At 41.6% G+C, this 27879-nt stretch overlaps 1 protein-coding gene across 1 annotated transcript in view; it reads left to right on the forward strand.

Annotated features, from left to right (window-relative positions):
• GCN1 (GCN1 activator of EIF2AK4) overlaps positions 1-27879 on the forward strand; it is a 127668-nt gene that overhangs the window by 96426 nt on the left and 3363 nt on the right. The window contains exons 34-57 of the mRNA XM_088465270.1: positions 35-281; positions 361-482; positions 565-679; positions 866-1045; positions 1149-1369; positions 4814-4882; positions 4994-5132; positions 5209-5405; positions 7360-7502; positions 8343-8460; positions 8580-8795; positions 8880-9044; positions 9172-9333; positions 9549-9641; positions 9739-9882; positions 14806-15075; positions 15195-15308; positions 15398-15628; positions 15740-15933; positions 16022-16136; positions 16234-16330; positions 22912-23060; positions 23211-23318; positions 24953-25171. Coding sequence (XP_088321396.1) covers positions 35-281; positions 361-482; positions 565-679; positions 866-1045; positions 1149-1369; positions 4814-4882; positions 4994-5132; positions 5209-5405; positions 7360-7502; positions 8343-8460; positions 8580-8795; positions 8880-9044; positions 9172-9333; positions 9549-9641; positions 9739-9882; positions 14806-15075; positions 15195-15308; positions 15398-15628; positions 15740-15933; positions 16022-16136; positions 16234-16330; positions 22912-23060; positions 23211-23318; positions 24953-25171 — 3828 coding nt within the window. The remainder of the gene's footprint in view (positions 1-34; positions 282-360; positions 483-564; positions 680-865; positions 1046-1148; positions 1370-4813; positions 4883-4993; positions 5133-5208; positions 5406-7359; positions 7503-8342; positions 8461-8579; positions 8796-8879; positions 9045-9171; positions 9334-9548; positions 9642-9738; positions 9883-14805; positions 15076-15194; positions 15309-15397; positions 15629-15739; positions 15934-16021; positions 16137-16233; positions 16331-22911; positions 23061-23210; positions 23319-24952; positions 25172-27879) is intronic.

Here is a 27879-nt window from a genome sequence, read left to right on the forward strand (position 1 = left end):
TTTAATGTCTTGTTACTGTCCGACTCTTTCAAAGGTCCAGGAATCTGTGGCTAGCTGCCTCCCCCCTTTGGTGCCAGCTATTAAGGATGATGCTGGTGGCATGATCCAGAAATTAATGGCTCTTCTTCTAGAGTCCGATAAATATGCAGAGCGTAAAGGTGCAGCCTATGGACTTGCAGGACTAGTGAAGGGATTAGGAATTCTTTCCCTGAAACAGCAAGAAATGATGACAACACTGACTGAGGCTATCCAAGATAAGAAGAATTTCCGACGTAGGGAGGGTAAGAAACAATGCCCAAATTGTTTTATTAAGTCTAAATGTAGATTGAGTGCAGGATTGTGACCGATCTTTCTTACTAGGTGCTTTGTTTGCCTTTGAGATGCTCTGTAATATGCTTGGGAAGTTATTCGAGCCATATGTTGTTCACGTGTTACCTCATCTTTTGCTGTGCTTTGGTGATGGAAACCAGTATGTACGTGAGGTAAGTGCTGTCCTTACATGAACATGTAGGAAATAGTCTGAATGAATATATTCCTGAATAATGCTTTATTTACTTATTTTAGGCTGCAGATGAATGTGCCAAGGCAGTGATGAGTAATCTCAGTGCCCACGGTGTAAAGCTTGTATTGCCGTCACTTCTGGTGGCTCTTGAGGAAGAATCATGGAGAACCAAAGCTGGTAATTATATATGCCATTGTTTTCTAGTTGTGTTTGGGCCAAAACCTGTGGGATTTCCACAGCCATCTGCCACATTGCATGTTATGTTACTTTTATATGTCACATTTGTGAATCACTGATGTATCAGTTATCTAGTCTTGATGATTATTTGGTTTTGCTTTATTTTTTATTTTTGCTTACTTTAAGGATCTGTGGAGCTGTTGGGAGCTATGGCATACTGTGCTCCAAAACAGCTGTCGTCTTGTCTCCCAAATATCGTGCCCAAACTCACTGAAGTGCTCACAGACTCCCATGTAAAGGTGCAGAAAGCTGGTCAACAAGCATTGCGTCAGATTGGCTCCGTAATTCGCAATCCAGAGATCCTGGGTGAGTGCAAGTCGTATTTTCAAAATGTAAATCATTGTCATATATGAGAAGTTGCATATTATTCAAGTTTTATATTGAATTTGTGTTTTGTTTTGTTTTTTAGCTATATGTCCGGTTCTGCTGGATGCACTTACAGATCCATCGAGAATGACACAGCAGTGCCTACAAACGCTGCTGGACACTAAGTTTGTGCATTTTATTGATGCTCCATCTTTAGCCTTGATTATGCCCATTGTACAGAGGGCATTTCAAGACCGATCTACAGACACTAGAAAAATGGCAGCGCAGATTATTGGAAACATGTACTCCCTGACGGACCAGAAGGTAGTGACTTTGCTTACATTTATAATACTGAAATAATTAAACAGTGCTATTAGACATTTACCTGAAAAAAATTATTTTTGTACTTTAGTTCCCCCAAACATTTAATGGGGGAACACTGAGGTACAGAGTGCAGAGGCAGGAGCTTGGGCACTTTAAATTTACTGCCAAAAGATGAAGCTCCTCCCCCTCTGTATACCAATTGTGTGTTACCGGATGTAGTCATTTTAAAAAAAAAAAGCCTAAACGGCTGAACCTCCATATGCAACTGTTTCGATGCCGCCCCTTGCTGTCTTGCCCAAGAGGCCCCCAACGATGAGCCCTTACATTCATGGACAGGAGAGTATGCCCCATTGTAAATCTGGTAGATTTGTCAGAGTAATCTACCTGGCGATGTTCAGTTTTGACATACCCACAGAAAAGACATTGTAGGAAACACCTTTACTACACAATAGGAGTTGTAGATCTTCCAAACCCTGTGGTAATTTTTGGATGAAACTAGCTTCCTATACCTGAGAATGGTCTTGAATTACACAGCTTTAAGACTCATGGTTCAACACCCGTTAAACCAACTGAGGAAAACTCAGGTGTAGGAAGTTGTCCTGCCTAAGCAGATCTGGCCAAATAAACAGGTGCCATGCTGGACCATTTACCATGCTTAGAATGTCTGTGCACCAAGACCTTCTGGCCGGTCCTGTGTTACCCGAATCATCCAAATGTCTTATCTTACCTTCTTGAGCGCCTGCAGAAGCATTGCTAGAGGAGGGAACAAATAGGTCAGAAGAAAGTTCAAAGAAATCGACAGTGCATCTACCAGAATATCCTGCTATTCCCCTGTCCTGTAGAAGAAGCTCTCCATCTTGTGGTTCAACCGAGATACCATCATGTCCACATTTGTCGCCTCTACCTGTTCACAGTCTGGCAGAAGACATCTGGATGAAGAGAAGCTTTGGAAATCTGCATCTCAGTTTTCTATCCTTGGAATGAAACAATCTACTCTGTCCATTGCATGACCTTGCTGGTCTCTCTTACCCTTGTTGCTCCCCTCTCGTGATTTAATTATTTTAGTTATGCCAGACCTGTGGGATTGTCTGATTTTGATGGCCCTTCCTTTTATTTGTTCATACAAAACATTCAACACATCACATATAAAATATTAATAAAGCTGTAATCTTATGTAGGATTAGTAAACACACAGTAATAGCAGCCAGGATGTTAATTGCCATAAAAGCGTTAGTTCAATTATCCAAATGTGACAAATGGCTCCTTGAAAGGTATTCAGAATTGCTTAGAACCTTTACTTCCAATTAACAAGCGAATTGAACAATCCAGTTTTATCCTTTGCTTATATTTGTTAGTCTGTAACTGGTTAATCAAATCCAGCTGATTTGAGGGGAAAGAATGAAACATTGTCACAGTCAAATGAAAAAAACAGAGAGACACTAGTGCAGATTACATCCAAGAGAGGTAGGTCCCCTGCTCCTGTCTATGTGGTGGTAGAGCAGTTGCACACAATGAAAGTAAATTGTAAAGGATTGAGTGGATGCTTTTAACAAGCTAAAAGACTGGGTAAATCTGTCCATATCACTCTCTCTGTTTTTTCATTGACTGCAATTACTAATCTACAGATGTGTCCACATACATCTCGCCTCCTTGCGCTCTTAACCGCCCTTCTAGTTGGACCATGCCGCGGCGTGACTCAATAGTGCCGAGCGTATTTTCATGCGAGTTTTGACCCTCAAATGCGTCTTATTCGCACAGCGATGTGAATAGATGGCACAGGCAGCTTCTGCTGATTAAAATGATATGCCACATGCCTATGTTTTCTGAGCGAGTGCGGGTGTATCTGCATACAAAAGGCTATTACAGTGTAAGTGGCTGTAAACCTGTAGCGTTTCACATGCAGATACCCCCGCAGTCGCACACAGAACATAGGCATGCTGCATATCATTTTAATCAGCAGAAGTTAGTATCAGTTTATTTGGGGTGAGCGTTTGGGTGTGGGGCCCCCTGAACTGCTTTGGCTGGACCTCTCCAGGGAATCACCATTTAATACATATAGTCACTTTGTATATCACCTTCCAGTTTGTTTATTATTTATGTATTTTTTCACACACATTCTACCCTTATCATTATTATAACACTTGTTAATTACTTTACACACCTGATACTTTAACACTTCACTGTCACCCTTTTTTTCGAGTGATGCCCTGGGGAGGTCTTTGGCTGAGCTGACTTTTGGGGTGCTCTGCGTCCCAGATGTGAACCCCAGAGTGTTAGGGACCTGCTCAATGAGGTGACCTTGACGCTGGTGGGCAGGCCCGTATCAGTGGCCATTGATATGCAAACTACCTCTGAAATTCTATATTATAAATTTATATGTATACAGTAATGATCGCATAGTGCATCTGCAACTCTGTTTTTTGTATATGCCACTTTGAAATCTCAGCATGATAGCACCTTTCATTACTATTAGGGTGTGCAGTCTAGAGCCCCTCCTTGTAATCAGCAGAAGATGCTTGTGCTAAATATTCTCATCCCTGTGTGAATAAGACGCATTTGAAGGTAAAATGTTGCATGAAAAGACGTTCGGGCTACTGAGTCACATGGAGCTCCCGAGTTGTGTAGAGCGACTTGTAGCGCACGAAGGATAGATGTATATGGACACATCTGTACTAACAGCCTGTGACAATGTTTCAAGCTTACCCCTCAATCAGCTGGATTTTATTAATCAGTTACATATTAACAAATATATGCAAAGGATTAAAATTGGATGTTCCAGATCTCTTGATAATTGGAAGTGGAGGTCCTAAGCAATTCTAAATACTTTTAAAAGAGCTATTTGTCACATTTGGATAAGTGAACTAGCTTTTTTATGGCAATTAACATCCTGGCTGCTATTATTCTGTGTTTACTAATCCTACATAAGATTACAGCTTTATTAATATTTTATATGTGATGTGTTGAATGTTTTGTATGAACAAATTAAGATTGTTTTTAAAATATTAGTTTTACAGTTTGAATGTTTCATACCAAGCGCGTATACTGTTATTTGTGTAAAACAGGTCAATATTTTATTTAAATAAACTGGATATTAGTGAGTGACAGCCCTTTCTTACTTTTTGTTTACTTTGCTTCTTTAAAGGCTTGGGTGCTAAACAAATTACCCTATTTTCTTCCTGACCTCCAGAATTATCGTACACAATCAACTCCTCGCTTTCTTAAAGGTTTAGTACTTGCTGGTTCCCTTGCTTGTACAAAGGGAGGAGGTTTTACTGGTAAATCTTGCCCCAGTGTTCCATTTACCTAACACATATACAGTATTTATTGTATATAGAGAATACATTTATATTATTTAATAGCGCTGACATACATTTGAGGAATTAGTTAAGTCATTTTTCCAGAGTTGGAAGACATCTGGGATTTATTATTCTCTATTTCTTTCAGGACCTGGCTCCTTACCTTCCAAGTGTCATTCCTGGACTTAAGGCATCTCTGATAGACCCTGTTCCTGAAGTGAGTCTCCTACAATATCTTGTCATCATGCTTATTAATGATCTGACAAAAAATGTTCTTGTATTTTCAGAAATAGGCCTTCCTTACTGACAATCATTTTTGTGTGTGTAGGTTCGCACCGTCTCCGCTAAGGCATTGGGGGCAATGGTAAAGGGAACTGGAGAGTCATGCTTCCAGGATTTGCTGCCGTGGTTGATGGACACATTAGCATCTGACTACAGCTCAGTGGATCGTTCTGGTGCTGCTCAAGGTAAGAATTGTGCGAAAAGTGTTTTTATGGCCATTGCAATATGTGGAATACTGAGCTTTGTCTGGCCTCTTCACAGGTCTCTCAGAAGTCATGGCTGGTCTAGGTGTTGAGAAACTGGAAAAGCTGATGCCAGACATTGTAGCAACAGCCAGCAAAGTGGACATTGCTCCCCATGTCCGTGATGGTTACATTATGATGTTTATCTATCTGCCAATCACTTTTGGCGACAAATTAACACCTTATGTTGGGCCCATCATACCCTGTATTCTCAAGGTAAAACATTATGTATATTTTAACTAAATTATATTTATATGAAAATGAAATTTGTTTGTACTTGTGTACATGTTTTTTTTTTTCTTTTTTACATTTTTAGCATCTATACTTTTGACTGTAACAGCATTATGTAGCTCTAGGTTGTGATTGTTAGGACTGCAGACATCTTGTTCTGCCTCTATCAGGAGCGATTCAATTGTTTTGGGCTCCGCAATAATTAATTGGCGCTGAATGTAGCAATTCACTTGTCTTGGCCACCCATTAATAATCTCGCTTGTCACGCCCAATTAGACAGGATTTAACTGCGTATAGCGGCAAGAAACATCTAAAGTCCTGGTTAGGGTGCCCAAATTGCCGTTTGGGTGCCCAAACCACGGACTTTTCACACATCTCTGCTTGCCTCCAGGAGGGGGCGAGCAGAAATGCCGGCGCCTGTTCGCGCCTTAACGCGCAACAATTGATTTGCTCCAGTGGGTGCCCGGGACTGACAGCCGTTGGCACTAACAGGTGATTCGCCCCCTAGGAGTCTGTAAAGTAGACTTACAAAAGTATGAGTGTTTCTGCAGTTAAACACAGATACAAGGTTATATTGTACCCACTAGGAGGTAGGATACTAAATGAAAACTTCTATTGCGCTCCTTGTCAGTTTTTATTTACAACACATAGCATAGTTTGTGGGCACAAGTCTGTGGTTTTTTTTTTGTTATTATTATTATTTATTTTAATATTCTATTTTATTTACTTTAGTGAAGTGCCTTGTAGCAGTTCCCAGTTAGTGTTCTTTTCTGATACCTCCTTGAAGAACAGCTGTCTCTTGTGGCACCTCGGCTTTCCCAAAGAGCAGCAGGGACTTGTAAATCACCCTCTTTATCCACTTGTGCACAACTTGTGAGATCCTCACCCACACCTTTGTCCATGGTCTCAGCCAGGGGTCCACCAGTTGGAGTGGGGATAAGGAATCTGCTGTAAGCCCTGTAACATTTAGTTATCCCACCCCAGTCACAGCAGTGTCACAAGCAAGGAGGACCCTACTTATTCTAAGGTAGGGGGATTGGCAAGTGCTTTTGAATGCACTTGCTTCACAGGGAGGATAGCACACCCTGTGGTGACCCCAAGATAGAGCCTTCTAAGAGAAGACAGCAGACACTATGGAGCAACAGTGGTGCAAATAGCTATGAGGCATTCCTTTAGATACTCCCGCCTGAATAGTACAGGACTTTTTCCTTGGGGTCCCATTTGATTGGTGGTTGGTTTTCACTCATGCTAGGTACTGCATGACTTTATGTGCACTTCCACATACATCCTTTGTAGTAGGGCGTCTCTCTTCTGTAGTTATTGTGACAAGACAGGTTTACCAGTTTGTTTTGTGGGTAAAATTAGCCAAAGGATTTTAGCAAGAGCTTTTATTTGAAAGTGCAGTGGGGTGACACAGAGAGGGCGTGGAAAGCAAAGCAGTAGGGTGCAGTGAAAATGTTAGTTTTTAGGGCACGTTTAAAGTCTGGGAGATAAGGTGAAATTCTGATTGACCGAGTGAGGGCATTCCAGAGGTCGGGAGCACCGTGGGAGAAGTCCTGAAGTCTGGAGTGAGTGAAAGTGATCAGGGAGGAGAGGAAGCGGTTGCAGCTGAACTCTCCACTCACCCAACGACCGCTTCCTTATCTGAGTGGAGATGAGGTTGTAGATGTAGTAGAGGGCTTTGTAAGTGAGAATTTATGTTTCATTTGGTGTAGTATATGGAACTAATGGAGAGTCTGACAGAAGGGGGCAATAGAGGTGGAGCAACAAGTGAGGAAAATAAAGTGGACGTTGTGGATTATAAACTCACTGTCTGTGTTTCTCCGCATCCTCTGAGTAATTATAATAACCCCACCCTTCTGTTTTTTAATTTTTTAAATTTTTTTTTTTTTATCTCAGAGACAAATATAAAAATATATAAATATAAATCTTATTTCAGGCCTTGGCAGATGAAAATGAATTTGTACGTGACACAGCGCTACGTGCAGGTCAGAGAATAATCACCATGTATGCTGAGACAGCAATTGCACTCCTGTTGCCACAGCTGGAACAGGGATTATTTGATGACCTTTGGAGGATAAGGTAAACTGTCTTATGCCACACCCTAAATCAATGTTATGGCTCTTGGAACTGGAATATATGTTATTTACTTATTACTTTTTATTACATTTTCAAAAATGATAAGCTTTGTAGAAATTAAAGAGAGTGGCAATACATGGTGAACAAGCCAAGGAAATACATAGCAGATTATAACCCAATTCGGTATCCAACATCATCAAAATCACTCTTAGACCTCACACAGTTATAAATTGCAGAAATATACATTGGACTACAAATGCTGAAATGTTTAGGCTACACCAGCCTTTTAAATAGAGGGCTTTAACTTAGTCGTGTATGTAAGTGATAATGACGGGGTGACAGTGGTACTTTGGATTTGTGGGCCACTGCTGTCGGGATTCCAACGCCAGTATTATTACCACCAGCATCCCGACCGCCGGGATGCTGGCTATATCCCGTAGTAAACGTCTTATTAATGATCTTACTAATATTAGTCATCTATTTCCATGCCATTAACGTGCCCGTTAACCACTGGTGGGTGGTGGCATGTATTCACAATCAATGGATTTCATTTCACAACATTTTTGCACTTTCACTATGGCTTTGATTATAAGGGATTATATTTGTCATGACGGAAAGTTTTAGGGAAATTTATGTAGTAATTCTAATTTTGAGGTCAGTATGAAATTTGTTCCTGCTACTTTTTTAAATTGGATTATAAGCCTGTCTGCATAGAGGGCAGTTCCAGAATACGTAGAGCAAATTCCCTTCACTACTTCATCTTATCTTATAGTGTTTGGATTGTATGGGCCAGATAGTACTTACTAGGCAGTTAAGAATAATGTTTATTGTTTTGTTCTCTAGGTTTAGCTCTGTTCAGCTTCTTGGGGACCTGTTGTTTCATATATCTGGGGTGACAGGAAAGATGACTACAGAGACTGCCTCTGAAGATGATAATTTCGGAACTGCACAGTCCACAAAGGTAAACTACCTCGCCAGTCGCATATATCTTGGTTCTAAACCAATGTGTTGCTTTTCCTATAAACATATAAAGTTTTAAATTCTCTTTTTACAGTCACCCCATTGTTGTTTCTTTTTTAGGCCATCATTTCTGCCCTTGGAGCTGAAAGGAGAAACCGTGTTCTAGCTGGATTGTACATGGGCCGCTCAGATACCCAGCTAGTTGTGCGCCAGGCTTCCCTACACGTGTGGAAAATTGTGGTTTCAAACACACCGCGCACACTTAGAGAAATTTTACCAACTCTCTTTACATTATTGCTGGGTTTCCTAGCCAGCACTTGTGCAGACAAGAGAACGGTGAGCAGCTTCACATGCATATTTTTCATTTTTACTGCATAGTGCTATGATGATGTGATTCAGCGGGATTTGTTCTTTTCTTAGATTGCTGCCAGAACACTTGGAGATCTAGTCCGTAAACTTGGAGAGAAAATCCTTCCGGAGATCATTCCAATTTTGGAGGCTAGTCTCAGGTCTGATAAAAGTGATGAAAGACAGGGTGTGTGTATCGGCTTAAGTGAGATCATGAAATCTACCAGTAGAGACGCGGTGAGTGATGCAGAACCATAGCACAACCTTTTCATTGCTTGTTGTGCACGGTTGGTATGTCTTTTTTATTTCCCCTATAAATGTTAGGGTTTTTTATCTCTATATGTGAAACCTTTGAATTTTACAGGTGATGTTTTTCTCTGAGTCCCTCGTTCCGACTGTAAGGAAAGCATTGTGTGATCCACTTGAGGAAGTCAGGGAGGCGGCAGCCAAAACCTTTGAGCAGTTGCACTCTACTATTGGCCATCAAGCTCTGGAGGATATCCTGCCATATTTACTGGAACAGCTGGTAATTAGCATTAAAATGCGGCAAAGAACCAACTTTATAAGACGGACAGTATTTTTCTCAATGCTTTGTGATATATAGTTACTTATTGAATTAAATTAATCTCTTTGAAGCGTGTAAGCAGCTATTTTTCCTCTACGTAAACTGTGATTGATGCCATTATAGTATGCTAACACCTGTCATACTAATTGCTTTAGTTACTTCATGTCTTGCCCTAGGATGATGAAGAGATGTCGGAGTTTGCCTTGGATGGATTGAAACAAGTAATGGCAGTGAAGAGTCGTGTTGTGCTTCCTTATCTTGTTCCTAAGGTGTGTTTCCAGATCAATCTGCTTTAATAAGATGTAACAATTAGCAGACAGGTATCCATAGTGCTATATTGACTTTCACATATATTTCTGTTCGCAGTTGACACATCCCCCGGTGAACACTCGTGTCTTGGCATTCCTTTCATCAGTAGCAGGTGATGCCTTGACAAGACATCTGAATGTCATCCTTCCAGCCGTTATGTCTGCATTAAAAGCACATCTGGGAACAGAGAATGAACAAGTGGTAAGGAGATACATAGATCAGTCAAATTACTAACATTATTGCCAGCATTTTCTGTAGCACCTTATAATTTTGAACAAACACACTGGTAAAGCAGGGACATCCAGCAATCATTCTGTAAGCACAAAAGATGAGACAATAGCAATGATGTGAATAGACAGAACCCATCTTTGCCTGCTACCTACAAAGACAAAATAGTATTGAAGTGAAAATTTTGAACTTAAATATCCTCAAAACTACACCCATCAGTCAAAACATTAAAACCACCCCATGTACCGCCAAAACAGCTCTGACCCGTCAAGCCCTCTGAATGTGTTATCTGGCGCTAAGATGTTAGCAACAGATCCTTTAAGTCCTGTAAGTTGTTATGTGGGGCCTCTATGGCTCAAATTTATTTTTCCAGCACATCCCACAGATGCTCTATTGGATTGAGATGTGGGGAATTTGGAGGCCCTCTATATACTGGCTGTACAGCATTTCAGTTTTCTGACTGATTTGTACTTTAAAAACAAGGGAAAGGGGGAGAATCGACGCACTGACCCTCAATAATGAAAATATTCTGATAAAGACATAGCCACTATTCCCTATTCAAATAGAAAAAGTCATATCGGGTAGTGTAGGTGCTCACTAGAGTGAAAACTGGATTTACAAAAAAGAAGAAAAGAAACTCTATTATGTGAGCACTCTTATTGAAGAAATGATCTATGAAATACTTAAAACATAACCTTTAATGTAATAAACTAATATACTAATGACAAAGGACAAAAGACTAGACAATCAACATATAACATGAAAGTACCCAGAATGGTGGTAAAACAAGAGGTCTATAGATGTATGCTGATACAGTAAAGCATTCTATTTTATAGACGACCCCTTAAATCAAAAAAGAGTTCAATAGGTAACAAATAGGGAGCATAGTCACATGCTCTGGATAGTTCATCAAAGCAAACGGCGAACATTTAAAACAGCATAATGAAATAAAACAGCATAATGAAATAATAATAATAATAAAATAACATGTAATACTTAAATGGTACTATTGAAATCTCAACAGTCAGTTAACATATTGCTTAAAAGGATGAAGTAACAGGACGGTCAGGGTGAAGATCGATCCACCTATAATTCTACTTCCCCTCACTTAGCAAAGCCATCTATGAGGAGTGAGAGATCATTTGGTAGCAATGTTACCCCTAGAAACAACAGTGTAACCGCAACGTTACTCACTATTTCGCTTCTGCTGTTAGGGGTCTTACTCTATGCATTGGACCCCTAATTGGAATCCTATGTATCTTGCTATTATAGGATTCATCTACCTACATATTATCCTTAGAACCAACCTGAGACCTTTCAGCATATATGAGTACAAAACAATACTCTTATTCTGCATTTTTGTCAAATAACTAAGGTCAAATTTCAACAGTATTTATCCATGATGGGTTACTAACTAATCCTTACTATCTACTCTATTAACTGATGACAATCTCATTTAAAGTAACTCTCTCATTAGGGGTCCAATGCATAGAGTAAGACCCCTAACAGCAGAAGCGAAATAGTGAGTTACGTTGCGGTTACACTGTTGTTTCTAGGGGTAACATTGCTACCAAATGATCTCTCACTCCTCATAGATGGCTTCACAGCTGTCACAGGCTTCTGTCTGGCATCCCTGAGCTTGTCTTGCCTTCCAAAAGTGTTGCCCTGGCAATGCCCCCAGGACCAAAGTAAACAGGTACGTTATCTCCATTTTCATTAACTGGAGGTAGAACCTGAAGACGTGGTCTACCCCTGCTTATGTATATTTGTTACGAGGCCAGGAAGGGGGCCCTGCTTGTGGCCCCCTTCCTGGCGGTCCAATGGCAGTATTTTCTAGGCAGCTGGCATCTGGCAGGGGCCATCCACCTTTTCCTGTTACATAATTAGATCCCACAGATGACCTTGCTCATCCGCTTATAGCGTTCCATTCTAATGAAGGACCCCTTGAAATGGGTTTGGACTCTGGCCTCAGGATTTGGTGCGCTCTTTACAGGGTCTGGCCCAAGTCACATCTTCTTTGGGTAAGATGCTGGATCCAGCAGCGGTGCTCAAGCTGCAGAAACATCAGTGTCTCGGAATCCTCAGATCTTTAGAGGTTTCAGAAGCCTCTTATCAGATAGAAGAAGATATGAACCGATTTATCCTCTCAAATAGATGACCGTTCTGTTGATGTTCAAGGGGTGTCTGACGAAGCACAGTTAAACAAGTTCTTAACATTCAGGACACAGAAGACTCTGAGGCTTTGGATACTTCTCTTTTCAAGTGCAAGTAGAAACAGGTAGTTACATTTTCCATCTACTCAACTCAGTGACCTCCTTTGTGAAGCCTGGGCTTGTCCAGATCAGAGGTTTTAGATTTCCTGCAGGTAATTGTCATTCAGTCCAAGTGGAAGTCTCTCACTGTAATGTATTGTACAGTAAATCGTTTGTCTAATAGAACTATAATCCCTATTCCTTGTGGTGCCTACGTGAAGGTTAACACAAATTGTAAATCAGATGCCACAATAGAAAAAAATAAAATGTTTTTTTCAGCAGCTGGCATGGTTCTGCAAACCATCTTGGTGTACACCTGGATGAACAAGACTGATTTAATGAAAGGTGGGTACATCAACTTGGTGAGGTTCTTAGCTCAGGGCATCTTCGCTTGGAGTTGACCTTGTTGGTGGATCACATCCAAGAGTTGGCTTCTTACCTTGGTGAGGCAACCATTGATTCTGCATTTTTCTCTGCTTGAGTTTCTGTTTTGGCAGTGGCTGACAGGAAGACTCTTGAGGTTGTGGCAGGTAGATTCTGACTCCAAACATGCTTTGGAAACCTTTTCTTTTATAGGAGAATTTTTATTTGGCCACAAAAGAGTTCCTTTCTCCCCTTCTCTGCACCTCATCACAAGAGACCTTCCTTTTGTTTCTTTCAATCTGAGAACCACGGAGCCAAACCTCATTCAGAGGCAACCCATCATCATCTCTGGGAGGTAAGACCAGGGGAAAGCAGTCATGGTCAAGTTGTCATCCAGATATCAGAACATCAGCATAACAGAGTCTCCTCACACCTCTACGGCTTCTTCATATTTGGAACAGGTGGTTATAGGCCACTTCCGTTGTTTGGGTTTGAGATCTCATCTCCTCCAGTGACAAGATAGTCCTTGGTGGTCCCCATTCGAAGCATTTCTTTACTACTGGCTTTCCAGCAGATCTGTTTTTGTCCCAGGCTTTAAATCAGGTGGTATAGTCTTTTACTTGGTTCCCAGGTATCTGTTCCCATAAGCCAGAGAGGAAAAGGGATCTGCTTGAATCTTTTTCTAGTCCAGAAGCTGGACGGCTCCTTCCAACCGATTGTCAAATGAAAGTTGGTAAATCAGTGTGAAAAAGGTGATTGTGTCATAAAATAGCCCTACTTCTATAGCCACGTGGTGAATTGAATAATAAAATATGTTAGAACACTTTCCTATTCTCTTAAGGATCTCCGATATTCTCCCACACTGCTTTAATTCATCTGGCTGTTGAAACTGCCATCTTGAACGCTATGGGTTTTTCTGAGTGTTATTCGGACTATCCTGAGACCTTGAGAACCTATATCAGCCAAACACTATTGTAGAGTCCTGTGGACCTATATTTCTTTGTGTGAATGCATAAATTTAATTTGCCAAAGTTTCTTCTTTTTCTCAAAGAAGACTTGGACGCCGGCTTACGATTAAGTTCATTGAAGGCACAAATCTCAGTCAGTTTTTTGATGATAGGGCGGTACTCAAGACGAAACCACACACCAAAGGTGGTTTCGAAACTTCATATTAAACAACAGATTGTTGATACTGCCTTGTCCCAGTCCAATTTGGAACCGGAAGGGGGTTTCCTTCACTTACTCCATGTTGTACGGGCCCTTCAGATCTATGTTCATCGTACTGCTCAGTTGCGTTAAGACAGACAATTTGTTATTCTTGTATGATATGCCTAAGTGAGAATGGCAGTCATTGCTTGGTGGCTCCGAGCTTTTAGTCGCCATGCTTACGTTGCTGCAAGTAAACAGGATCCTTTCAATGTTACGGCTCATTCTAACATGTCCGTGGCGGCTTCTTGTTTAGAGTGCAAGACAGCTGTGCCGAGTAGCCATCTGGTTGCCAGTGCACACTTTTGTGCACACAAATTTGATATCTTTCCATCCTGCTATTCAAGTTTTGGGTGTAATATACTTTGCACTGCTTCAGAGTGCCCCATCCAGTGAGGATAGATTTTGGACATCCCCAGTGTCCCAGTAAATTGGATTTTTTTTTGTTACTCATTGTATAATCCTTTTCTCCTATTCCATGGGGAACACTGGACGTCTTCCCAGCGCTGTTTTGTTTTGTTGTTGTGGATGTCACACTTTTCTTTGCATGTGTTATGGGTGGTGTTTTAGCGTTTTCCTTTACTACTCTGGCTTTGGCTCTGAGGCTTTGTTTAAAATAACTAAGCTGCTGTACAATTGGGGTATAAAAGCCTAGCCCAGTGTAGATATTCTTTAGTGTTAAGTGCCATACTCCTCCCACCACATCTATACCTCTTTGTTCCAGTATCGCCCAATTTCAAATAAAAAAGCTGGAAAATTAAACCAAACTTTTGTATCCTGGCAGTAGAAAAGGTAAATAGGGAGGGGATGTAGGGCTTTTTTTTTTTTTTTGGTATAGCTAGTTTGGCCATAGGAAGATATCTATTTCGTAATGCTAGCTTTTCTTCATATGCAGTACATGATTAAAAATCCCCATTAAAGGACAGGTCTTAGGATATTCATTATTCTTTTCTAATTTGCTAGAGCTGGTCACTGTCTAATAAAATCACCTGTCTGGATGTTGACGTCTAATACTTTACATTTTAGGTAGTTATTTTTTGCTTGTGTTCTAGTATGTGCTGTGCTCATCCAACAGGAACTAGCAAACTGCCAAGCTGTCATCTTGTCTGTGGAAGACGATGCTGGGCAGAGAATTGTAATTGAAGATTTACTAGAAGCCACCCGCAGCTCTGATGTAGGAATGCGACAAGCAGCAGTTATAATACTGAATATATACTGTGCAAAGACAAAAGCTGACTACTCTGCACATCTCCGGAGCCTGATGTCAGGACTTCTGCGCTTGTTCAATGACACCAGCAGTGTTGTTTTGAACGAAAGCTGGGATGCCCTAAATGCTATTACTAAAGTGAGTGTAACATTATTTTAATTCTATTTTCATTAATGTAAGGATCTACTGTGCAAAATCCTTATTTTCCTTAAAAATATATATCTATTTATTTCACCAACATGCAATATTTTTTGTAGAAATTGGATGCTGGAAGCCAGCTGACGCTGATTGATGACCTATATAGAGATATTCGTATGGTGGGGAATGATGCCAAAGGAGAGCATGTGCCTGGTTTTTGTATTCCAAAGAAGGTACAACAAAGCACATTTTGCTGCCATGAGATTGGTGGTAGTTATGTAGCCTGATACTTACTTGGTATCTTGTTTAATTCTTATTTTAGGGGGTAACATCAATTCTGCCAGTGCTTAGAGAAGGTGTTCTCACTGGCAACCCAGAGCAGAAAGAGGAGGCCACCAAGGCATTGGGCTTAGTGATTAAGCTGACCTCTGCACAAGCTTTACAGCCTTCTGTGATTGGCATTACTGGACCTTTAATCCGTATTTTGGGAGACCGGTTCACCTGGAGCGTCAAGGTGGCTCTTCTGGAAACCCTGAGTCTACTACTAGCCAAGGTAAATTAATACCTATTGTTACTGCTTTGCACATCGTATTAACACTTATACAGCAGAATATGCATACATGCAGAAGATGCCATTGGAACATGTTGTCTTCCCTCTTTCCAGGTGGGCATTGCATTAAAACCTTTCCTTCCACAACTTCAAACTACATTTACTAAAGCTCTGCAAGATACAAACCGTGCTGTGCGTCTGAAGGCGGCCGATGCTCTGGGGAAACTCATTGTTATCCATACAAAAGTAGATCCTCTCTTCACAGAATTGTCGAATATCATTCATGTGTGTGAAGACTCTGGAGTAAGGTAACTGAGTCTGTGAGACAATTAAACTGGCTGATTTCTGTAAAGTGTGTTTTTATATCTGAGTATTTCCATGCTCTTCTGATGTCAGGGAAACCATGCTTCAGGCTGTAAGATTCATTATACGAGGTGGTGGAGGTAAGATGGATGCAGCAATACGGAAAAACTATGTCACCATGTTGATTGGAATGTTGGGACATGATGAGGTGAGATTTCTTTTTACACTTGCTGCTGTCATAATTTGAGTTCTATAATTGTCTTTGCAGGCTTTAAAATTTGATGTCAACTTTTTTTGTTTCACAGGATGCTACACGTATGGCATCTGCTGGCTGCCTTGGAGAACTCTGTGCTTATCTTCCAGAGGAAGAGCTTTCTGTAGTTCTACAGCAGCATCTCCTGGGTTTGTAGACTCATGCAATAGCTACTATGTTTCAGCTAATGTCCAGATAGAATATTGTTAAAGCCCAAGTCTGAATGACAACCTCTGCAGACACAGGTGTGTGCCAGGGATCCCAGAGTGCGGTGTCCGCCAACACTGCGAAACGGAGACAGGTGATGGTAGTAAGTAGGATCCATCCTCTGTGCTAAAGAAGGATGGATCGGCAGCAGTTAATGATACGATTCGCTCCCATCCTGCTTTTGCTGCATGGGGCGCAGCCACTTACTACTCGGGAAGGGGTGGGGGTTCGGGCTTAGTGATGGCTACTCACGTGGTAGCTCTCACTTATAGGCTGCCCTTCGGATCCCTGCGGGGTGAGAGGAGCACTCTTAATTTGCTTGGCAGCCTGCCTGTTATCCCGGGAGGTGGAGACTGCTCATCTCCCCCCCTACAGCACTCTTCTGCACAGACTGTTACAACTCGCACCAGCAGCAGCATACGCTCTGCAAAGTCCACAATCATCTAGGACGCTGAGACTTCCCTAAGCGGACCCTTAAACAGACTGATCCCCACCCCTTCTATACTTTGCCGGGGTGTTAAAGCTGTGTGTATTCCTCTGTATGAGGGTTTCTCTGCATTTCTATGTGTGTATGCATCAGGTAGCCAGTAAGTGGAGACATGTTAGCACAGTCAGACCTGTCAGTTTATTTCTGAAATGCTGATAGTGTACATAACTCTGCTTCTTGTGCACCTCTGCCATTACTGTATGTCATTTGCTGCACTCTTATTGTATTTTCTGTATTGATAACTTCTGCAGCAGTGCTGTTTTTGTTTGAATATTGTAATTCCCTGTGTTCCCATCCCTTCCACCATTATGTCTGGGAAGGGCTGCTTATGTATAAGGATGGAGCAGTACAAAACATTTTTGCTTGTGCAAGGTGCAAAAAAATTTCCTCAGGCGTGTTCTGACTGGGGGGCTCTTTACACAGAATGAGTTGGGGAGGCTCTGGATGGCACTACGAGTGCGACTCCGTCCTGTGTGAAGACACTAGCCGGGGAGATGTCAATGCTGTCACAACAGTTGGCTGCTAGCAGGCAACAGGTCACCTATATCTCTGCTCCCTTCCCTTCTTCTGTCCCCTTCTCACTGGTGGGACTCTCAGGTGGACCTTCTCAGGATTTATCCCTGAAGGGCCACGTTCTCCCAGCTATCCAATCTGTTGAGCCTCCCTGAGCCCAGGGTTTGGCCCGCTATGTGCAAGAGTTGGGTCATGTCTTTTAATCCCAAGAGAGGCTTCTGGACCATTCCTCCTGGGGTTCAGTTGAGGCTTTCAGGTGTCCTTCAATCTTGAGAAGAATCAAATTTTGAGATTTCTCAGGGCGAAGAGGATCCTCTAGATGAATCTGACCTAGATCTCTCCTCTGTGACAGAATATGATCCGGCTGACATCCAGGGGGTTGAGGACTTCCACCAGGGTTTTGCATATATCTGAATCTGACTTTTTGGAGTTTCTGGAGTTTTCTCTTTTCAAGGGGAAATGTAAACATCTGTGCATGTGCCTGTTGGGAAAACTTCAGGGAACTACAGTTAGACCTGTTGTCCAACTGTAAAGTGTCCCATCTCCACATGTCCCAGGTAATTTGCTTCTCTCCGCAGGCTCACCTGTCCCTACCCTGGAGGCTTGAGTCCAAGCATCTCTACGCCATTTGCCCTTTCACAATCTAGGACTGGACTCTTGTGACCACGGAAGCCAGTCTCAGGGGCTGAGGAGCTGTGATTTGCCAATTTCAGTTTTAGGGAGTATGGTCCAGTCAGGATATGTTACTAGGCATAAATGGTCCTGGAACTCCGATGATCTTCAGCGCATTGAAGAGTTCAGCTGCATCTGCAAGGGTATTCAGTGAGGGTATAGTCAGACAGCTGTGGCTTATCTCAATCACCAGGGGGTACAAAGAGCAACTTGTGATGGGTAGAGTGTCATGTATCGACCATATCGGCCGTGTTCATTCCCTGGGACGAAAATTGGGATGCATTTTACCTCAGCCTGCAAGACCCTGGCGAGTGGTCCCATCATCCATCTTTCAGTATCTGGTATCAAGGTGGTGGTTGCCGGATGCCGATTACTGTTGGAGCCACTTGACCCGCTGTACCAGATAAGTCACCACCAGGGATGTTTTGTCGACATTCTAATCATGTCGCCATTTATTCAGTGTCAACATGATGAATGTGGACGCGGTCAATGTCAACATGCCAACATTATGATTGTCGACAAAAGATAACCACACCCCTACACCACGCTCCCTCCAATAAGGACTGCTTTGGGATGTCCCCAGTATTTCCAGTGTCCCACAGTGGAAAAAGGAGAAAACAGGAGTCTTGTACTTACCAGTAAAATCCCTTTCTCTGATTTCATTAGGGATATAGGAAGACCTCCCAGCACTTCTTGTTATATGTTGCTGTTGCATTCTGTCTGTAATGCTCTCTGTTGTGACATGTTTTGTTGGTTGATTGGAGTTTGCCTCTTTTCTCCTCTATGCTCTCTGTCTTCTCTTGGGGTTGGTTAAACTTAACTGAGATCAAGTGGATTATAAAGGGGAGAGGAGCCGTGTTGAAATAATCAGGATTTAAAGCGCCAGGCTCCACACACCCCAACTATATCCCAGTATTTCCAGTGTCCCCCCATGGAATCGAAGATATTTTTTACTGCCTTTGTCATAGTGGCATAGTGCCCTTTGCTCTGAAGTTTATTAAAACGGTTGCAATACAGCACATCGCATTAGTAACTTGTCCGGGTTCCACATAACTGTGACCCTCTTCTGATTATCGATCTTATGATCTTCAATAATCACACTACATCCCAAATTTAGTGTTAAGCTTTGTCCATTTGAGACTCCCAGGAGACTTGTTGTGCAAATATTTAACAAGTGGTCGTTGGTAGGTATGAACAATCCAATTAGCGAGAGTCCGCAGATGATAGGGCTGGAAAAAGCAATCCTCTTGTAGCTTTATAGTAAATCCAAGTCTTTACAGTGGTGTCCATAAACGAAGGAAAAGTCCAAAGGTCCACAATAGGCAGGGGTCACATCCAAAGGTATGCAGTTTTGTTGTATCAGAAACCGCTTAGCGCTATTTGCACAACAAATGACTGTCCTAAAAACAAGTCCTAAATTACCAGCTACTTTCAATTCTAACTAAAGGAACCACTGCACTGGTGGGACCTAGCAGTTGTATTATAAATATTCAACATACACATTGAGATTCTGTCATGCTGCTATTATGAATTAATTGTATTGTTTTAACAAAGAAATTGTTGATTTATTGCTTATAAATCCATTTCTCACATTTTTTAATTATAATATACTTTACTTAACAAGCGCTGGTTCCTATATATATATTCTTCATTTCATTTCACCAGCAGCTAAAGTGACAGCGCACCCAGATTTTTCCTTTAATTCTGCTTGCATTAACATGCCCATAGCACACTCCTAATATGGGCACACTACTAGCCACCTCCCAGGAACGCCTATCACTTTTCCGACATTATTCTGATACCGTCTGAATCAATCGCAACAGCCCCTATGTGAGTACACTGTGTAACGCATGCAGGGTAGGGGCTTTCATAACTATTCACGAATGCGCAGTTGCAAATAATCGCTCGCCTATGTTAACATCGGCATTGTGTGCTTATTGCTTGTGACTCAGAAACAGGCCCTTAGTGTGAAACATATTGTCTCGTGGTAGAGAAATTAGACTGTAAGCTCCAGTGGCGCAGAGTCTGAGGTAAATGATTACAGTTTCTCTGTAAAGCGCTATGTAATATGTAGTTGCTATATCAATAAAAGGGTAATAGTGGCTATTGATTGTCCTGGCAAACAGCTTACTTCTTTGATGATAAATATGAAATGGAAACGAACAAACCTTCCTGATCCAAACTGTTCTACTGTGAGTATGTTTTTCGTTTTGCAATCTGGCTGTCATTGAGGATGTGAAGGGTTACTTACAAAGAGTTGCTTGCATTCAGCGTCCTTTTCATAAACCTTTTTCGGAAAAAGATCCACCGGGGACAACTTGGGGCACTGCTGGGGAGGGGGGTCTACTGCTGGGGGGGACTACTACTGGGGGCTCTGCTGGTGGGGACTATTACTGGGGGGCACTACTACTGGGGGCACTGCTGGGGTGGGACTACTACTGAGGGCACTCCTGGGGGGCGTCTACTACTGGGGCATTGCTGGGGGGGGGACTACTACTGGGCCATTGCTGGGGGGGGGGACTACTACCGGAGGCACTGCACTGGTGGGACCACAACTGAGCGCACTGCATAGGTGGGGATTACTGCTGGGGGCACTGCATAGGTGGGGATTACTGCTGGGGGCACTGCATAGGTTGGGGGCATTGCTGGGGGAGGACTACTACTGGATGCTCTGCTGGGGGGCTACTACTGGGGGCACTGCTGGGGGGTTAGTACTGGGGGCACTATATAAGGGGGACTACTACTGGGGGCATTATATAAGGGGCACTGCATAGGGGGACCACTACTGGGGACACTGTATAAGGGGCACTACTGGGGGCACTGTATAAGATCCCTGACAACGAGCCGGTAATTTAAAAGTAATTAGAAGCCTTACTGTGGGACATAAAATGGTGTCAGAGGGCAAATATGTAAGTGGCACTTTGGTAACAGGCATTACAGTGTGTGGTATAATGTGTAATGGGCATTACGGTGTGTGGCATAATGTGTAAGGGGCGTTACTACAAGGAGGAAAAATACTGTAAACTGTCTAGGGGGGGTGGGGGCACATTTTTAACTTTTGCACTGGGAGCCAAATTGCGTGTAAATGGCCCTGTAATTATTTTACCAAAATACCGTGGAGGGAAGGGGGGGGGCGTCAGAAACATTTTTGGCAGGGGGGAGCAAAATTTATAGTTACGCCACTGCTTTTTCCCACTGGGTTTTTAATCTGGTGTTAAAAACCCAATGTTGTTTCCCTTTTGAACTCTGCTCCCTGTTCATTGTTTTTTGTTTTGAATTTTTGAACTTTTAAAACAAAGGATTCTAGGTTGAATTGTCTTGAAGTGGTTCTAGGTTCAGGCAGCTATAATTGCACTGTGGCCATGCCCTCCTGACTTGGTCATGTTTTAAGAAGGGCTAGCAGTATGTTGCAGTATTAAGCCCTACATACAGTTCTTTTGGTCTATGTGGCAGTGATGACTTTAACATATTTTGCTTGACCACAAATTGCCTCTGGGCTTCATGTCACAGTACTGAAACAAAGCTGGTTTTCTATTCACACATTTGCATACTATTTCTGCTTGGTTGGACGCTGCTTTTGGCAGGAATGGTAATCAAACAGCAACCTCTTGTTTGGCAAATCACTATCCCCTCCTGCGTGGCTTGTGGTATTTCTCACTGTCTGTTTACTACTGCAGCTACTACTACTACAACAATGAAGATATTTATCTGTCTTTAAATATTCTAAACATATAAGGGACAAATACTATCCCACCCATGATTAGCATTAAAGAGGAGAGGTCGCTGCCTCGTAGAGGGTTGAGCTTAGCTCCCAGTTTATGATCGCTACATATCTTTGAGTAAAATAGTTAAAAGCGAAATATCAATTTATCCAATTGAAGAATACTCATTACAGTTTTACAATAATAAATCAAACATCTTATTGTCCATATTTAGGATAATTGGTGTTGTCTTAATGTTATCTGTTTTAATAACTAATATACTGTGTTAGAATAAGCAGTTATGGAGCATACACACGGTCAGATTTGTCAGACTTGTCAGATTTGTCAGATGAACGATTGAACGATTTTACCAAAGTTTTGAACGATTTTTGACTGCATTAAAATGAATGGAATCGTCCAAGTCTGACTGCAAACACATCAGATGTCAAATATCGTTATCTGACAAAAGGGAACGCGCATTGTAGATCATCCATCATTCAGGCATGTCAGATATGTCTGATTTTCCTTCAGATATGAACGACTGAACGATTTTTAAATCGTTATCGTTCATATCTGAAGGAAAAATCTGACCGTGTGTATGCACCATTACCTGTGCCTAATATTCTCTTAAGTAAGTGTTAGCACAAGTTCTCACCATCAGCATGAAAAAAAAAAAATATATATATATATATATATATTTATATATATATTAGTGAAGGTCCGGCACTCTCACTGTGATTAAGAACAGCTGCCCGGGTGCAAGTGTTTTGCAATTTAAATACCATGGGTGTAGATACCATAAAGTGCGTACTACACCACACTGCACTCCAGGACTTGAATGTAGAGAATTTATTAAAATTTTGTTGTTAATAAATTTTCTACATTCAAGTCCTGGAGTGCAATGTGGTGTAGTACGCACTTTATGGTATCTACACCCATGGTGTGTGTGTGTATATATATATATATATACATATATATATATATATATATATATATATATATGTATATATATATATAATATGGTCTGTTTAACAGTAGATTTTACATAGGCTACTGATATTGTATGCTTACAGAGAATATACAGTATTGTGTTCTGTATTTCTTGTACTGTAATTATGCAATGATTGTAACTTTTATTTCTGATATACAGCTGATGCGTCTGGAATTGACTGGATGGTTAGGCATGGGCGAAGCATGGCTCTCTCTGTTGCTATAAGTGGGGCATCCAGCAAGTTGTGCACACCAAAGTTCTCTAGTAACATTGAATCTATGATTCTCAGCAATGCTACAGCTGATAGGGTAAGGATATGACATTATACAAAATGATATATATAATAAAGAGATGATTGTTGGGAACTGGAACAGATGCTTTGCTTGGCAGTATAAAATGCCATAATATATTGTGAAAATGATAAGCATATTAATTCATTATTATATTGTGTTTCCTAGATTCCCATTGCAGTGAGTGGAATCAGAGGAATTGGTTTCCTCATTAAACATTATATTGATAATGAAAGTGGAAACCTTCCACCTAAACTGGTTTCCCTGTTTGTGAAGGTAGGTACAGAACTACATTGTGACATGCCAGCTTTTCCTCACTGCACTTTATGTAAAACATGAATATGCTACACCAGTACTTCTTCATGTATAGATAGAGATTTTTATATAGATACACACGCGGATTCAGCAGTGTTCTGAAAGCATTCCTTAGTGAGGCTGGTCCATGCTGACAAGATAACATCATGTAATTGCTGCAGACTTGTGGGCTGCACCTTCATGCTGTGCATCTCCTGTCCCATCACATCCCAAAGTTGCTCTATTTTATTGAGCTCTGGTGACTGTGGGGTCCATAGGCGTACACTGCGCTCATTGTCATGTTTGTGGATCCAGCTTGAGATGAGGTGTGATTTGTAACGTTATGCATTATCCTGCTGGAAGTAGCCATTTCAAGATGTAGCATATAAACAATTCTCAATTGGTAATAAGCAGCTTAATTTGTGTCAAGAAAACATTGTCTACACCGTGACACCACACCCACCAGCCTGATACATTAACACAAGGCAGGATGGATCCATGCTGTTACACCAAATTCTGACCCTACCATCTACTTGTCAAACAGGAAGGGTTCAGAACATGATAGTTTGTGTTTTATTAATGCAAGAGTTCCATATTACTGTACAAGTATAAGACTGGATTTGTTTGCAGAATAGGGTCTTATTTATCATGCAAAGGCCTCCATTAGAAGAACAAGCTGTTTATCCCCATAATTGAATTTAAAATTGTCTTGTGTGTTTTCCCCTTATTTTTATGTGTTTTCAGATTATCCATTTCTTTACAACACTTTTTTACTAGCTTCTTGAAAAAGGTAAAATGGGGACCAGTACAGTCCATACACTGTTATTACCCAACAACTATGGTGTTTTCATAAATGTAATAGAGTGAAGTGTGTAAGCTCCCTTTATATTCACCAACATCTAACTACATCAACTGAAACGTAATCATCTAAAGATTATGTGAACCGAGGGCCTGATTCACTACCGTAATAGCCATTATGCACGCAGTTCAACTGCGTTAGTATGCTAATCCATTGCGATCGCTCTGCCACCGCAACATAACATAAGGACGCCCACTTTACCTTACACACGTCCGTAATGTTTAGCAAGACTGCAGAACCATCTGTACCATTGAGTACCATCACAGCCTCACGCACACTTGCACAAGCTCTGACCTTACTCAGGAATTGCTAACTTTATTGCACGCTATGAGTCCTCAGGCTGCGCACGGCATCGCAGTGGCTAATTTGTGCACGCCCCTGCAACGGCATTCAAACGCACTGGCACGTCTGCGTTTTGCTGCGCAGTATGCAACAATCGGGCGATTGCGTACGTATTCGCAACTGCGATCCAAGCTTAATCAGGCCCTGAAACTGTTAAATTGATATTAAAATGCAAAATTGGTGCAAGAAAAACAGAAAACTAAATAACTAAACTGTCAGTAAAAAGCAATATAAATCTTTGCCATGAATATAAATCTGTGCCATGATGAGTTTTTCAGACACTGCGGTTAATGGGTAATGTTATTTATTATCTGTTTGAAATGTGTTTTAAAGTTAAACTAAACAAATGTCTGTCTTTGTTATCATTATTGCCTTACTGACTGTATAGTAACATATATATCATATTTTCCCACAGTGTCTTCAGAACCCATCAAGTGATATTAAGCTTATAGCCGAAAAGATGATCTGGTGGGCAAGCAAAGATCATTTGCCCCCGCTAGACACTCAAACTATCAAACCAATTCTCAAAGTGCTTTTAGACAATACAAAGGACAAAAACACAAGTGTTCGTGCATACAGTGAGCAGGCAATAGTCAACCTTTTAAAAATGAGGCTCGGCAATGATCTCTTTCAGGTATGTATCCTGTTAACTGAATACTTGTAATATAACATGTGAAATGCTGATTTGTTGCTGCATGTTGCCTCTGTGACATAATTCATTTCTCATGACTTTCACAGAAGACAAAAGAAAGCTGAAAATCCTGCAAATAGTGTATAGCCATAATGTGACTCGGGTGCTCCTAGCTCTGACAGGGAGCATCACTCCGGGATATCGGTGTCATTAAAGCATTCTTTTAAGTAAAGTCACTTTTTCAAGCATACAGTACCCAGTGAATTTAAAATCAAAACCTGCCAGCATCCGGGTGACATAGAATGCAGTGACAGGAGATTGAGCGATATCAAATTTGCTTCCAAAAGCTCAAACTCCTCCCCCTCTATACACCCATAACCTGCCTGTGACCTCAGTCTTTATACAGTGCACGCCGGATCTGAGCTCTTGTTTCTTGGCTGCTTATTGCTGCCATAAATCTATTAGTTGTGGATTTATTTTATATAGAACTTTGGGCCTGATTCATGATGAACTGATAACGAACGTACATCTCCGATGGTTAGGGGACTGTGCCTGTGCAGGACCTGTTCTGAGCATGTGCAGAACAGATCCTGCGATTACACTTGCAGACCCACCCCAAGCCACAGTCAAGCTGTGGAGTTTGGGGGGCAGAGCAGGGCCGTGGCTGGTTACCGTTCCCGGAAACGGGCATGTCGCCCTCATTTTCCGGGAGGGACGAGGCCGGGGTCTGCATCGGTGGACGCAGATTCCATGCTTTGGAAGTGACCAGCAATCATGCTTTGTGTGTCTTTAAAAGCCATCGTCAGTTGCACCATTGAAACTTGCACCGGCCCTACGCTAGGTGCAGATAATCTGTCTGAGTATGGCCTCAAATTTCAAAAACACACACACACACACACATTGGCCCCTACAGGAAAACAATAAAACACATTGGCCTTCACAGGAAAATAATAAAACATATTGGCCCCTTCCGGACAGCAATAAAACACATTGGCTCCCACAGGAAAAAAAGCAAACATATTGGCCTCAATAGGAAAAATAACCACACACATTGCTGCTACAGGTAAAAACACACATTGGCTCCCACAGAAAGGTAAAAAAAAAAAAAACTCATTGGCCCTGAAAGGAAAAAAAAAGAAACACAATGGCCACCACAGGAAAAAAAAAACACCACACACAAATTGACTCCCACAGGAAAAAAAAATAAAACAAACATTAATTGCCCCAGCCCCCCACAGAGCAGCCGGCGTGCATCCACTGCCTTGCCTCCTCCCATCTGCCTCCCGCAGCTAGCCATGCACATGCAGCTGCGGACGGCCCTAGATCACCCACCCCGCAGATCCCAAAAGCGAGGCACCTGCCTGGGCTGGCAGGCAGTGTGAGCCGGCTCGGTAGAGGTAAGAATGGGACCGGCCCAGCGGGAACTTTCCCGGTGGCTCAATCCACCCCTGTTGCCTGCTGACACCAGATTTACTAGTCCACCACATTTAATTATAGTATATCGCACGGCTTTAGTCAAAATCTCTAAAATACTTGTGAATCAAAAATGGCAAGACGACGTGAGAGTCGTAAATGTTTGTGGATCCTCTCACTCACTAAACTGTTTGATGTTACATGTAATGTTATTTGCTATATAAAATCCAGTGATGTCAGGAGCATGACATGGCTGGGATAGCAGAAAGTGGGTTGTAATTTAGGTTAACTGGGGATAAATATTGATAAATAATTTTAATTTAAGAAATAATATAATATGGTTGGAGCACATACTGAAATACTAAGAGCAGATTAATGTGTGATCAGCTATGCAGTGTGATACATTTGTTAGTAAATGGCACAAATCATTTGCATTTTAAACAACAGGAAAAATATTTATTTTGGAAACAAGCCAGTCTTGGCGCTTAGTACAGTAGTAAAATAATAGCAGATTTTGTTTATTCATTTTCTTATTCTCTGGTATATTTCCTTCTGGGTACCCACAGCAGGCATGGCATGAAGAATAATACTGCTAGCCGGACAAGAGGGCTTGTTTTCTAGTATTATATTTAGAGTAAAAATTTCCACAAATCCATAGCAAGCAGTCAGACACTAGATATTATCTGCCTAGTGTTAGATCATGACATTAAATTGATCTTTGGTTTCTGTGGTTTACATCTAAATTCAGTCAGTCTAAGGGGGTTATTAAATTAGCCAAGTGGTTTATCCCTCTGCTTTTGCCGCGCTGGAGCTATTCATTTATCGGGGATTACACTGCGCGTGAGTCCCCGCAGTCAGACTGGACCTCGTAGCTCATGAGGCAGCGAGGTAAAGTCCACAGAGAAAACACCAAATCGGGCTCGCATGCGGGGGAAAAAGATTCCGCAGTTTACGCGGTATCAGTGTGGTTCTGCACGACTTCTGATTTTTCGGCGCTGAAAAAAGGCTATTTAATTGAATAGCCTTTCCTCGCACCGCAGGGAATTTAAGCCGGCAATTAGTCGCAGGGTAAACCACGCGGCTAATTTAATACCCCTCTTAATGTCTTTATTTTTTCCTCAGCATGGGATTTTGGAACCACTCATTGGAGCATATCTGAATGGGGGCGGGATATTTGAAATACCTGCAACTGGTTTTTTCCCCACAGCTCTGGGTTTCACCTGAAAATGGGTGTTTTTTTCCTAAAATTGTTAAATTTAGGAAAAATCTGCGGGACTCGCGGGGTTTTCAGTTTTGAA

This window comes from Taudactylus pleione, unplaced genomic scaffold (assembly GCF_031769625.1).
Source record: "Taudactylus pleione unplaced genomic scaffold, aTauple2 ptg000062l, whole genome shotgun sequence".
Lineage (NCBI taxonomy): Eukaryota > Metazoa > Chordata > Amphibia > Anura > Myobatrachidae > Taudactylus > Taudactylus pleione.